The sequence below is a fragment of the Microtus oregoni genome, unplaced genomic scaffold, assembly GCF_018167655.1.
Source record: "Microtus oregoni isolate MIOR12 unplaced genomic scaffold, Mior012 000166F_ref0000362, whole genome shotgun sequence".
In the NCBI taxonomy this organism is placed as follows: domain Eukaryota; kingdom Metazoa; phylum Chordata; class Mammalia; order Rodentia; family Cricetidae; genus Microtus; species Microtus oregoni.
The window spans coordinates 217,501-231,209 of record NW_024544821.1 but is presented as its reverse complement, the minus strand read 5'-3'; the positions used below and the strand labels follow the sequence as shown (position 1 = coordinate 231,209).

At 45.0% G+C, this 13,709-nt stretch overlaps 1 protein-coding gene across 2 annotated transcripts in view; it reads left to right on the top strand.

The window, feature by feature from the left end:
- Positions 1 to 1,638: 1,638 nt before the first annotated feature.
- The window catches only part of LOC121445221 (histamine H4 receptor-like), a 15,743-nt gene continuing 3,672 nt past the window's right edge, over positions 1,639 to 13,709 (top strand). Inside the window, exons 1-2 of one of the 2 annotated variants that reach the window (XM_041647246.1) lie at positions 1,639 to 1,834; positions 9,211 to 9,374. In XM_041647246.1, the coding sequence (XP_041503180.1) occupies positions 1,639 to 1,834; positions 9,211 to 9,374 (360 nt within the window). Of the gene's footprint in view, positions 1,835 to 5,172; positions 5,193 to 9,210; positions 9,375 to 13,709 lie in introns of both variants that reach the window. The other variant, XM_041647247.1, reaches the window with a different exon arrangement.

The window sequence follows — 13,709 nt, the reverse complement described above, 5'->3', positions numbered from 1 at the left end:
ACATGTGCTCTGGGAAGCAAACTCAAGTCCTCATACTTGCAAGGGAAGCCCCGCCCTGACTATTGTGTTTCCCCAGCCTTGTGTAGGTTTCTTTCTCTGTTTCTGGGGTTTCCAAGCTTTTACCAGTCTTTGGATGTTTTAGTCATTCATTTTTCAAGCATGTTCCCTCTTCTTCCTTTCTTTCCTTAGGGACTCTACTGAGACGCAAGCTATCCTGTAGCCCAGTACTGATCTCCTAATTTCCATAAAAATCCTCTATCTATGCATTTAATTAATTTCCTCTGTGATATCTGATACTTCATTAAGATCAATATATGATCTTCCAGTTGAGGCATTCTAGCTTTCTCTTCCATTCATCTTTATAGTTTTACATAGTTCCTCCAAGAATAGAACACAGATATAATAAATACTATGGTGTCTTTTCTCTTTAGTTTAATAACTGTGCAATGTTCGGTGGTTTTGGGAACTGATTTGTTCCTTTATTACAGGTTTCTTAGCTTGTTTCTTGAAGTGCCTGATATTATTTGTAATTACCTCTTTGGTTTGGGATTATTTTATGGTCTATAAATACTCTTTTCTTCTATTCTTGAGATACCTCATCACTTTGTAGTGCAGGTTAGCCTGGAACTCAGAAAGTAGCCTGATAGGGCCTCATCACACCAATCCTTCTGCCTCAGCTTCCCTAGAGATTGGGATAATCTGCATAAGCCACTTCCATGTATTTTTGAACTGTGTTCAGTGTTGCATTGAACTTATTTGAAAACAATCTGCCTCTCATAGGTTTTGGTCTTAGGAGTTGTTGCTCAAAACCCAAGAAATATTAGTGTGGGGCTAATATTTCGGCCTTTATGAGTGTAGTGTGCAGTGCCTTAGCGTTTTCATCGGGCTGAGGGGAGTTGATCCAGTATCCAGCCTCGTGGAAGCACTGGGTACCATCCTTGCCCATTTTCTCAGGTCGTTCTTGCTGCTGCCTACAGAAGTTCCCTCTATATTCTCCTGCTCAGCACTCAGGTGAAGATGGAAGATGGAGGACCCTTGGAGCTTTTCTGGGCTTCTCTGAAATTCATATCACCCTCTGGTTCTCTCAGCTCTCAGCTCCATTCCTTTGATCCAGAAGGATTGTTAGATTTTGACTTTATTTCCCTTTCCTGACCAGCTCTGAAGACTTCTGCAAGCATTTACTTAATGCTATCTACCAGGGAGGATTGTCCTCTGCCCCCCTTTCCCCTTGTGGCCAGAAGACAATTTTCAGCTGGATATATGGACATATATATATATATATATCCAATTTTCCTCAACCCCAGCTTATGGCTCATAAGATGTATAAACCATATTTTATAGATGCTATAAAACATTGCTCTCTCCCTGGGAAATAGATGAAATGGATGAACCCATTGCCTTTCTTAAGACGAAACGTTTTGTTGTTTTTGTGGAAACACATTTTCAGTGTCAGTTAAAGGGAAATTGCAGCCACAAGTTGATTGTTATCAATAATCAGGAAGTCGTGTGAAATCATCATTCTATTCGAAGGTGTTGTTTTGAGTGGGAGACTCTATATATGTGATGGCCCCTGCCTGGGAAGCAGGCTTGTTAGAACTGCCTGGCCAGGTGGATTTGCCCTGCTGAGCGTCATTCAGCATGCCACTGGAAGCAAACAGCTCTGGCAGCTTGACATTGACTGCAAAAGTCTCCTTGGCCCTTCTGATGTCCCTGCTTGCTTTTGCTATAATGTTGGGCAATGCTGTGGTCATTTTAGCCTTTGTGGTGGACAAAAACCTTAGACATCGAAGTAATTATTTTTTACTTAATTTGGCTATTTCAGACTTCTTCGTGGGTAAGTTCTGTGTTTTTATTTCCAATAGTCTTTTCGAGCTCTCATTCATTTCTGAAACCTTAAGGTCTTGTTATTTCATGGACTGTACGGATCGGAAGGGGCTAAGAAGAAAAACTAAAGTGTTAGAACGCAGTAGAGGGTGGTTATGCTACTTTAAAGGGAATTCTGTGCACATGGCTAATAGGGGAAGTTTGCTCTGAAAACAGTTTAATTTTTTTATAGACTAAATGAGTCCAGAATAGTTCTAGAATTATTTAGTGTCACCATTAGCTTGTTCTCAGAACTATTTTCTAACATGTTTAGACTTATACATATACTTTCCTAAGAAGTACAGTTCCCTTTGTATCCAGTGCTGAAGTGACAGGAGTCACATGTCTGCTGGGAGCCAGCATGATCAGGAAGTGGGATGAACTATGGAGCAGTTCTCAGGGTACTGTGTAGCGCAGAATCGTACACACCCAGCCGGCAGCTACTTTGCAAGCGACAGGGTACCATAGCAGCAGCGATTGCAAGGGTTCACAGACATCAGATTCATCTTTCCTTAAAATATTTTTTAAAACTCGTTTCACTTCCTTGTCGTTACCATTTCTGTGAGCACAGTGCTCTGCTTGCTGGACTGACGAGGCATGCTCGCCTCCTTTCACAAAGCTCATCACAGGATGACCACAGTACTTCAGAGGACTGATGTGTCTTAGAGGGGCCGGGAGACTTTCTCTTGGGATGGCCACACTATTTTTCTGCACAGCTGTATGAAGCTTGTATTTATATTAAAGTCCAACTCGGAGGATGAAACTCTGAACAGGATGCCCAAACACTGTGTTGTAACAAATGGTAGTCCTCTCTCTTTGATGCCTTGACAGATGTTTCCACTCAAACTGAGTTCACCAGTATCTGTATCATACACAGTACACACTAACATAGTTAGGCACTCACATGCTGTTAAGTAATCAGAGAATGCACGGAAGAGTGAGTTCATCTCTTTCTTCAGTGACAGGGGATGTAAGATGGCATTCACAGGACTGTTGGAGTGTGGAGCACTGGGAGTCTCCATGACGATGCACAGAGTGCTGTGGACACGAGGGAACAGATGGGGCACACTTGGTTACAGGATGGTGGCATCCCAAGAGCAACCCTGAGATTCAGATAGGATTTCTAGAAATAGAGATGGGGAGACAATTCCAAGACTCAACCATGACACAGTCCACAAGCATTGTGTGTATTTTCCTGAGTGTGCACAACAGGTTGGCTGCTCTTCAAATGGTTGGATAGAGGAAGCAAGGGCTGAAGTTGTCTTTGTATGGTGAGGACCTTCAGATCGTAATGCCATTGTGGAGTGGAGCTTACCAAGAATAGAAACGAAAGGCCGCAGATGACAGGAACTAACCAATCTAACATTCCTGCTTTCTCCTGACAGTGAAGGGCCTCGGGCTAGTGTGTGTGATTTAAATCCACATAGCTGTATGAAGCTTGTGTTTATATTAAAGTCCAACTCGGAGGATGAAACTGCCAAGAGGATGCCCGAACACTGTGTTGTAACAAATGGTAGTCCTTCCCGCTTTCTCTCTTCCATTTTGTCTCTCTGGCTAATACTTCAGCTAGACACAGATCCTTTTACACTGTTCTCCCTGCTCACCTTACACATGTGGATTTACGAGTGTGTACAGGCACAGACAATGGTCTCCTATAAAAACACACATCACCACTGTCTTCTTCCTGCACAGAATCATAGGACCTTAGGAGACACTTAGCTTTTTTTTTTTTTTTTTTTTTTGGTTTTTTCGATTCAGGGTTTCTCTGTAGCTTTGGAGCCTGTCCTGGAACTAGCTCTTGTAGACCAGGCTGGTCTCGAACTCACAGAGATCCGCCTGCCTCTGCCTCCCGAGTGCTGGGATTAAAGGCGTGCGCCACCACCGCCCGGCTCGACACTTAGCTTTTAAAAGAGGTGCTGCACTTTGGCCCAGAGTGGGTGAGGCGCCGGTAACTCTGGCTTAGGGAAGGGTGAGGCCGAAAGATAAGAGAGCCTTGAACTGTGAACTTTCAAACCAAGATGGTTTCAGTTAAGAATGAGTGTCTCTGTGTGTGGTCAAAGGTAAAAAACAAGGAGGTGTTTCCATTTGGGGTTTGAGTACCTGGCCAGGAGCTGTGCCTGCTTCTGAGGAGTGGCCCTATGGATGTGGTCCCTTTCACCCTCACGTGAGTTGGCAAAGAACAGCTTCTTTCAGCTGCGTGATGTCGTGAGCAGACCAAGCAGGACTTTTATTTCTTTTCAAAATGTGTGTACACAGACTGGGAGTGTTAGACTACACCTTTAATCCCAGCTTTGGGGAGGTGGAGGCAGGCAGAATCCTAAATTCAAGGCCAGCTAGGGCTACATAGTGAAACTCTGTACCAAAAAAAAAAAAAATGTGTGTGTGTGTGGGGGGGGCGATGATCTCTGTGAGTTCAAGGACAGGACAGCCTGGTCTACAGAGTGAGTTCCAGGTCAGGCTCCAAAGCTACAGAAAAACCTTAGCTCGTTAAAAACAAAAACAACAAAACAAAACAAAACAAACCCCACTGGCTGGAAGCTTAACCCCCGGGAGTTTGTGTTCACCCGCGTCTGGAGGCAGAGATGCCTCAGGTCAAGGTCCTAGCAAATTTGGTTCCTGGTGAAGTTTTGCTCCGGCTGCTTTTCTCTTCATCCGGCCTCTAGGGATGCCTGCAAAGACAGGCAAATTCTCAGTTGTCCCCTTTTGTGTGGATATGGGTGTACTAAATCAGGGTCCCACCCTATGACTTTTACCCTTAGTTTTTCCTTTAGAGGTTCCATTTCTCTACAGCTGCTCGAGTCTTAAAATGTCTGCATGTAAGGCAGGGAGTGGAGTGAGCACACAGTCCCCAGCACCCTGTGTACTCCTCCCTGGTCAGAGATGAATCGCCGGGATCCATGCAGCCAGTAGTGTTGTAAGGAGTTCCTCTCACCGCTTGCTTGCTGCTGCTGGAGGAGGGAGTGCCAGGTTGGTGTCAGATTTAAGGGAAACTGGCCTTGCCTGCTGTCCTCAGTTCACTCTGTGACAGTTATAGGAGTCAAAGCTAGAAGACGGGCGGAACGTCTTGCCCTTGGGGCACTTCTTTTTCTGCCAGGTGTGAGACCAGGGAGACACAATACACAGCATAAATAAGTAAAACTGTGTAGCGTTTTAGAGGCGACAAGAAAAATACAGTGAGATGAGAGTGGGGAGAGGGCAGGGGAGGGGACGAGGGGGGTTTCAGTGTAAAGATGGAGGGCTCGCCGGTTGAGAACACAGCCAAGCGGAAGCAGCTCTCTGAGCAGCTCTCTGAGGGAAGAGTATACCCAGAAGAATCAAGCTGGAAGGATGTGCGGAGGAAGGTGTGCAGTGCATGTGAGCCAAAGGATGGAGTGAGTGGTTTGGAAGGAAAGCAGCTGAGGGGCAGATGGATTTATCTGCCTCACTTAGCCAAGTCAGGGAGCTCCAGGTTCAGTGAGAGACACTGTCTTCAAAAATAAAGTAGAAGGCCCCAAGGAGACACAGAGACACACAGACATGCACACATACACATAGAGACAAGACACATATAGACACACACACAGAGACACAAGCACAGACATGCACACATACACACCGAGACAAGACACATATAGACACACACACAGACACACAGAGGCACACAAAGACACAAATACAGACACACAGACACGCATGCTTGTACACACACAACCCTCCCCCAGGAACACACTAGTGTGCTCTAAGCCAGCTATTATTTAAAACTGTTTCTAGAAACCTTAGCACATACTTCCTCTTTCATAGAATTCAGAAAGATAATGGAAAAGGATCTCCCTCAGATCTCCCTCCTTAATCTTTAAGTCAGTCACGTCTAGTGATTTCACTTCTGTGGAAGAAGCTAGTGTAGAGGTGGAAAGTATGCATGCTGGGAACATTGAAAACCACACGATGGACCAAAATACGAATGTTTCAGTTTGAGGTACTTTATCTCAGGTAAAGTTGGGGCTCTTCTTTCTGCCGTAGTTGGCCCACTTGCCCTCCTGCTCCCCGCCTAATGATGTAAAAGTCACCACAGGGAAGCTTACTGATCATTGAAAGCACGGAGCCAAGGTTGGCAGTGTATGCCAGTGATCTCAGCCCCAGGCAGGGAGGAAGGCTAAGGCAGGAGGACCACAGGTTCTAGGACAGCCCAAGCCACACAGTGAATTTGAAGGCAGCCTGGCCTAGATAGTGAGATCCTGTCAATAAACCAAACCCCACATAAACCACATTGCCCTATAGCTGAAACGTAAAGCCAGCATGTTATTTGAACTACATGTGGGAATGGAAGACAGTTGGTGATGCCTATAATCCCAGCTACTGGGGCACTGCTCTACGAGGACTCCCAAGATCTCAGTCTGCTTTTGCTACAGAGTGAGTTCAAGGCCAGCTTTGGCAACTTTGTTTAGGCTCTGTCTCAAAAATGACAGTAAGAGTGGGTCTGGGAATGCAGGTCAATGGTAGACCAGTTGTCTACATGTGGGTCTATCTCTAGTGAAGCAGGTCTGGGAATGCAGGTCAATGGTAGACCAGTTGTCTACATGTGGGTCTATCTCTAGTGAAGCAGGTCTGGGAATGCAGGTCAATGGTAGACTAGTTGTCTACATGTGGGTCTATCCCTAGTATTGTAAAAGCACTGACCACCCAGTTCTTCCTCCATGTGGTCCTGTCTCCCATCTGGGTGCAAATGCAGGTACAAACACCAAGTCTGCCATCCTTGCTACAGCCTGGCAGCCTGCCCCGTGGAGAGAGGACAGGGCTTGTTTCCTTCTGCTCGCCTTTGCTCTTCTGTCCCCATTACTATTGTTCTTCATGATGAAGAAATTTACTTCTCACGCAGAGCAGGACCAGGTCTGCCAGGGCCCGATAAAATATGCAGACACACCACAGAACCAGGTTTCAGCCACAGAAAAGATCACATCCCCAGCCAGTAGTGACACCTGTCTGATGTGGCACCAAAGAGCTGGCAGTCCAGCATAGTCATTCCCTGGCCAACCGTGTCAGCGCTGGGCACAGTCACCATGGTTGAATTGCTGTTTGATCATTGTCAAGGACGGCTGTAGCTACCTAAGGGTTTTGATCTCGATGGCCTCCTTTGGGGCCCACCAGCTGACTGGATCTTGCTTTGTGTCTCCTTTTTCAGTTATTAGTTTCTTTAACTGTTTTTGTTTATTTTTTGAGACAGGGTCTCCTTTTACTCCAGGCTAACTTCAAACTCACCATAACATTCCTGACTCCGCCTCCCAAATGCTAAGATTGCAGCTGTGCCCGTCACACTAGGCTCTTTAGTTGTTAAATCTGCCTGCTTCCTAACTCACCAAGTTCCTGTAGGGATGCAGTTAGAGGATAGTTTATTTTCTGTGTGTATGTTTAAATGAGATTGTGTTTGTTTCATTTAATTTCTTTTTTTTTATAAGATGATACGTGATTCCTGACATGTGGTCACCAACACACATCAGCTGTTATTAAGTTGAATGCACAAGACATTGTGAGGCCAACATAGACATAAGGAGCACAAACAGTGTGCGACCAATGTAGACACAAGGAGCACAAACATTGTGTGGCCAATGTAGACATAAGGAGCACAAATAACATTGGTCTGTGACAGGGTTTTAATCTCCAGGAAAGACAAATGAAATGAAGACCATGATATCAAGCAGAATACAAGTAGTACAGAGAAAAGAGAAAATGGCAAAGTTAAACACATGTAAGGGCTGGAGATATGATTCGGGGTGCAGTCCTCTCTCACTGAGCATGAAGTGCTTGCCTGTGACACCAATGCTACATTAAGAAGCAAATGCAAGAGAATTCCAAGGGACTTATTCCCCAGCCAGTTTGGGTTAAGCAGGGAGCCCCAGGTTCAACCAGAGATCCTGTCTCAAAACTTAAGGTTGAGAAGTAATTGAGAAAGATATTCTGACATTATCTTATGGTCTCCACATGTGTCCATGCCTAGGTGCGTGAACCTGCATCCATGTGCATCCATATGTACACTCGTGCATGCACAATTGCATGTGCACACACACATGCACAAAAGACAGCAAGAGAGACACACACAGAGAGAGATGAGAGAGGGAGAGAGAGAGAGAGAGAGAGAGAGAGAGAGAGAAAGGGGGGACTGATTGGGGAGAGGATGGATGGTGAAGATAACACTATAAGAAAACATTATTTTCATGCATGATAATGTCATCATGAAACTCTTTGGTGTATGTAATTAACACGTACAAAACCCTGTAAAACAATGACAAAGCTGCTGAGAGTGTAAGTGGCAGAGGGATCACCTCAGCCCAAGAGCCTCCAGAGGCCTTGGAGGAAGTGGATGTTCAGATTTGCAGGAAGAGTGACAGAAATACATGCAGTTCCCTAGTGAAGAGGAGGCCAGGAGGAGAGCAGTATGTGCCTAGTTAAGGCCCGAGATTTGATCCCCAGCACAAAGACACAAAGAGGAAGACGCTCTGGGAAGAACAATGTTGGCAAAGAGAAAGGGATGGAAAATATGGTCTGTGCTGTGCTGTGCTGTGGGAGGGGTGAGCCACCATGTTTGGGTTGGGGCACAAATGCACACAGGTGACTTTTGATGGAAGTATGATTAGAACATGTACTTTACCTCGGAGTCATAGGAGCCCTCACAGTAGCTGTTTGTGATCTAAAGAGTGCATGGGGGCAAAAACTAACGTTTTTATTTATAGCTTTGTTGGCACAGCTTTACTGCAAAAAAAATATCTGAGGCAAAGAACTTAGAAGGGAAAATATTAGATCACAGTTAGGGAGTTCAAATTCAGATTTGGGTGGCCTATTGCTTTGACTCTCGATGGTGGTGGATGTCAACGGGTGTGTGAGTGAGCGCTTACACCTAGAACCAGGAAGGGTGGGGAGCCTGGCAGAGCTCTGTTCCACAATTTTGACCTAAAAACCTCGCACTAAGCTCCATCTCCTAAACGTCCCCATGCCTCGCCATCCTCCCATGCTGAAGACCAAGGCTTTCCATAAACATCTTTAAAGGACAGTTATCGAATTCTAGTGATAACTAAGATATTTTCAGTGAATTCAGGCATATCATGATACATGAGAATATGGTTTTTTTTGTAGTCAGTGATGTGAACTGTTTTTAATTAAAAATTGATTAAATATTTATTGAGTGGGGTGTGTGTGTGTCTGTACCATAGCATGCCATTTTATTCAAGAGTAGGTTTGAGCACAACGTGCAGGAGTTAGGGCTCTCCTTGTGTCATTTGGCTTTGGGATTTGTCAAGATTGGTGGCAAATATCTTTAGTGACTTAGCCATCGTGCTGTCCCAACATTGATTTTTAATTCCTTTCCTCCCTGCACAGGTGCGATCTCCATCCCTCTGTACATCCCTCACACAGTGTTTACCTGGAATTTTGGAAGTGAAATCTGCACGTTTTGGCTCATTGTTGACTATCTTTTGTGTACAGCATCTGTCTACAATATTGTCCTCATTAGCTACGATCGATACCAGTCAGTTTCAAACGCTGTAAGTCATAATGTTAACTTACTTTCCATAGAAGATTATATCGTTGTGAATTCTGGGTCCTTACGCCATGCATATTTCATGTACTAGAAATGTTGGGGATAAATCCAAGGGATCTGAACAAATTGGAAACTCTTCATTCTTTTGATATCTGGCCTAAAGTCCTCACTGGCTTTTATTCTGTGTGGACTTGCTAACTCTCCCCATGGGTGTTTGAAATGGGAAGGAAAGGACCAAAGAAGATTCACGGCTAACTGTGAGAAGTGCCAGATCGAGTGCTCAGTAGCTTGGATGTCTGTGGGTTCACCCTCACGGACAAGTTGAGACCCCGATATTTTCCTCAAGATAGAACTTTCTGGGCAACTAGAAAGATTCCGAGAATGAGTGGGTGAGCAAATGGGTTTGAGCACAGACGACAGGAAACACAGCAGGACGTGATGAGAAAGCTGAACTCAGCCAAAATCTGGAGCCTACTGGGTGGCTTAGAAGAAATTCTTAAGCAAAATAAATCTCCCAGCAACTGAAGGAAGGAGAAAATAGGGCAAGGGGAGAGAAGTCACAGAAATGTGGGGCAGTGATTCGTGGTCTTAAAAATAATGGAGGAGAGGTGGATCTGGGAGAGGGGAGGGAGGGGAAACTGCAGTTGGGATATAATGTGTTAGAGAAAAATAAATTTCTCTGTCTCTGTGTCTGTGTCTGTCTGTCTCTCGTGTGTGTGAGTATGTATACACACACACACACACACACACATACACACACACACGGAGAAGAGGTCAGAGGACAGCCTTGGCTGTTGGACTTACCTTCACCTTGTTGATCTAGGGTTGCTATGTTGTTTTTCCATGTGTACACACATACACATGCACACACACACACACACACACACACACACGGAGAAGTGATCAGTGGACAGCCTAAGCTGTTGGACTTACCTTCACTTTGTTGAGCTAGGGTTGCTATGTTGTTTTTCCATGTGTACTCCAGGCTAGCCTGCCTGTGCACTTCTGAGCTTTCTTGTTTACCTGACTCCTGTCTCCCCTTGGGAGAGCTGATGTTCTAGATGCTGCACTGGAGGCTTGCTCCGCATGGGTTCTGAAGATCTGAACTCAGACCCTCATGCTTGCCTGACAAGTGCTCGCCCCGCTGAACAAGCTCTCCAGCCCTATTTTCAGTCTCTGACTTCATTTAATCCTGGATCATAGGATCTCAGAGCTTTGGGGACCATTTGGGGTTCACTCTGCTAAATGCTAAAATGCAGAATTAAATACTTGGGGAGTGGAGGCAGAGGCAGAGATACGTGGGTTCTGTACTGTTGACCAAATACTGCGCTGGCAGTGCTGAGAGGATTTCGAAGCTCCTACCTGTGAGGACCCAACACAGCAAGAAATTAGATTAGATGAAAGATAACTTTTGGAACAAAGAGATTCTAAAATACTGCTGCACAAGCAGCATTTTATAGACAAATTTCTTTTGTGCTCACAGAATATTCTGGAAAAGATAGAAAGTTCCACTCCAGGAGGTCATCCTGGGACCTCCCAGCCCCTCATTAACAGGGTGGCCTGCCCACGATAGATCAGGGAGCAGCAAGCATTTATTATCCCGGCAGGGCCCAAGAGTAAATATTTTCAGTTTTGTAGCACCTGTGATATTCTGAACTCTGCTGCAGCACAGAAAAGCCCCAGATTATTTATGGGGTGTGTGTATGGAGGGCAGTGTACTGGTTGGGTGCTGATAAAACTTTATTTATAGAAACAAGTGGTGGGCCAGATTAGTTTCGTGGACAATAGTGTGATGACTTTACTCTAGGCCATTACCCTCTGCCTGATGAAAGTTTGACTGTTGGTACTCTGGTTTCTATTCTAGAAGAGAAGTCCACAGGAAAGGATTTTCTTTTTATTCACATCTCTTTGGTGGGACTTGGTCCCATAATGCCACCTCACTGCAAAGGGAGTTTGAAAATGTGGTCTCTAGCTGAACTACAATTTGGCCAGGAAAAAGAGTAAAATGGATAGGACAGGACAGTGAGCTGACTCTGCTGGCTGCCCTGGGGCCTCTCCGGTGTCAGCGCACCGCAGTCTATGCAGTCTGTATGGGTGAACACAGCCAGCTGACTGCTGGCTGCCGTGGGCCTCCTCCGTGTCAGTGCACTGGGGATGTTTCTGTTGATGCTGCAGACGCCAGTAATGTCACTGTTTTCCAAAGGCTGGACTTGTCCTAGGGTTGAGTGGGTTGTAACCAGTTGGGATTTTTTTCTTTTCTTTCTTATCTATTAAAGTAACACAGGGCCGGGCGATGGTGGCGCACGCCTTTAATCCCAGCACTCGGGAGACAGAGGCAGGCGGATCTCTGTGAGTTCGAGACCAGCCTGGTCTACAGAGCTAGTTCCAGGACAGGCTCCAAAACCACAGAGAAACCCTGTCTCGAAAAACAAAAACAAAACAAAACAAAACAAAAAAGTAACACAGAATGTAGAACAACAGAAAAGACTAGAAAAAAGTACAAAGGCACAATCAGAGGGCTTCACACAGCATAAAGGCAACCACTGTTCAGTGAATTCTTCGGTGCAGTTAGTTGGCTATGTTGGAAAAAGCATATTATATCTTGCTTTAGAAGTAAAGTGTTTAAAAGCCATGTTAAATCAGAACATTTCTCATTTGTACATTAAATTTTTAAAGGTGATTTTAAAAAATCTTTATAAATCCTTTAAAAAAATTTAATTATGTGCCTGTACATCCATGTAATATGTGCCTATGAGTACACTTGCCTGAAGAGGCCAGCAGGTTGCTTCAGATCACCCTGGAGCTGGAGTTACAGCTGGGTGTAGATGTGGGAAGGCACAGTGCTCTTCCTGGGCCATCTTTGCAGCCAGCCCACCCCTTAAACCTTTCCTGGAGGGGCCTCGGACTTTCTCCACTGGTTGGCCAAGATTTTGAGCCTATTCTCAAGTTAGTGGGCACAAAAAGGACAGCATGTTATCTAGTTAGCTAATAGAGTTACAAAGAGATGATACCCAGAGAGGAAGTGTGTGCTCACCCTAGTTTTTTTTTTTTGTTTTTTTTTTTGTTTTTTTTTTTTTTTGGTTTTTTGAGACAGGGTTTCTCTGTGGCTTTGGAGCCTGTCCTGGAACTAGCTCTGTAGACCAGGCTGGTCTCGAACTCACAGAGATCCGCCTGCCTCTGCCTCCCGAGTGCTGGGATTAAAGGCGCGTGCCACCACCGCCCAGCTTACCCTAGTTTTGTTCTAAGAAATTCTCTGGCAGTGAAGGCTAAGACATAGGGGCTGGACCTCATTCCTGAACAGAGCTGAGGTGCAGGGCAGAGCCGATACACAGAACTCTGAGCAGTGGCAGGGCAGCTAAGAGGGTTCTTGTTCTTTGTCTGGATAAATCCCCGACTCCTGAGCACTCTCAGGCAGTGTTAGTGGGAAACTCACTTTTGTGATAGATGTAAGTAGAGGGCACGGTGACAGGAAACAGGGACCTAGACCTGGGAAGTAGACATTTCGAAGACCATAATTTTGAAAATGAAACTTCAACACAGATGGCCACAATGTTGTCTAGAGGTGTCTTCAATGCAGTTGAATGCAGGAACTCATCTCATTATTCATACCAGAATGCTCCAGTGGGCCTCCCTGTCTCCCAGATGGAATATGGCTGACAGAATGTTTGGTTCTTTTACTGGGGTAGGGAAGGACGCAGGGCAGGGAGCAATATCCTGAATAATGTACATGTTTTGTGGATGGTTAGATTGACTTCAGAGAGGTCACTCATCACCTGGGTCTAGGCTCCAGCAAGGCTTGGACTGTCATCTGTCAAGACTGCTCCCAGAGATGAAGAGATGATGAGATTGGTACCTTCTTCTCAAGTCCCTCAGATGGCCATTATCTCAATCAGCCTCATGCATAATGAAAGAGAGAGGGCATCTCTAAGCATATTGCTTTATGCCATTACAAAGACTGAACAGAGCAATTAAAAAAACTAAATGCAGTTTTATGACCATCTGGGTATTGTTCCCATCTTCATAACCATTAGACTTAGTGCAAGAGATGTATTAATTAGTGTCACGCGAAGGAGAAGGTGAAAGAGTGGGCTGTGCGTGGCAGCTTGTGGTCGGTACCGTTTTGGCCAGCTCTCTTCTGAGCTTACTCTCAAAAATGCCAGCAGTTTGGTGATGGTGCATTCATATTTCTTTATAGTTAAAAAAACATTAAAAAATACTTATCACATCCTCTTTCTGACAGCCGTTGGCAGGCATGCACACTGAATCAAAGGTTCACCCTGCTTCTCTTTAGAACTAGGAAATATGTACACTGAAACTTGAAAACTCACAGAGAAAATCA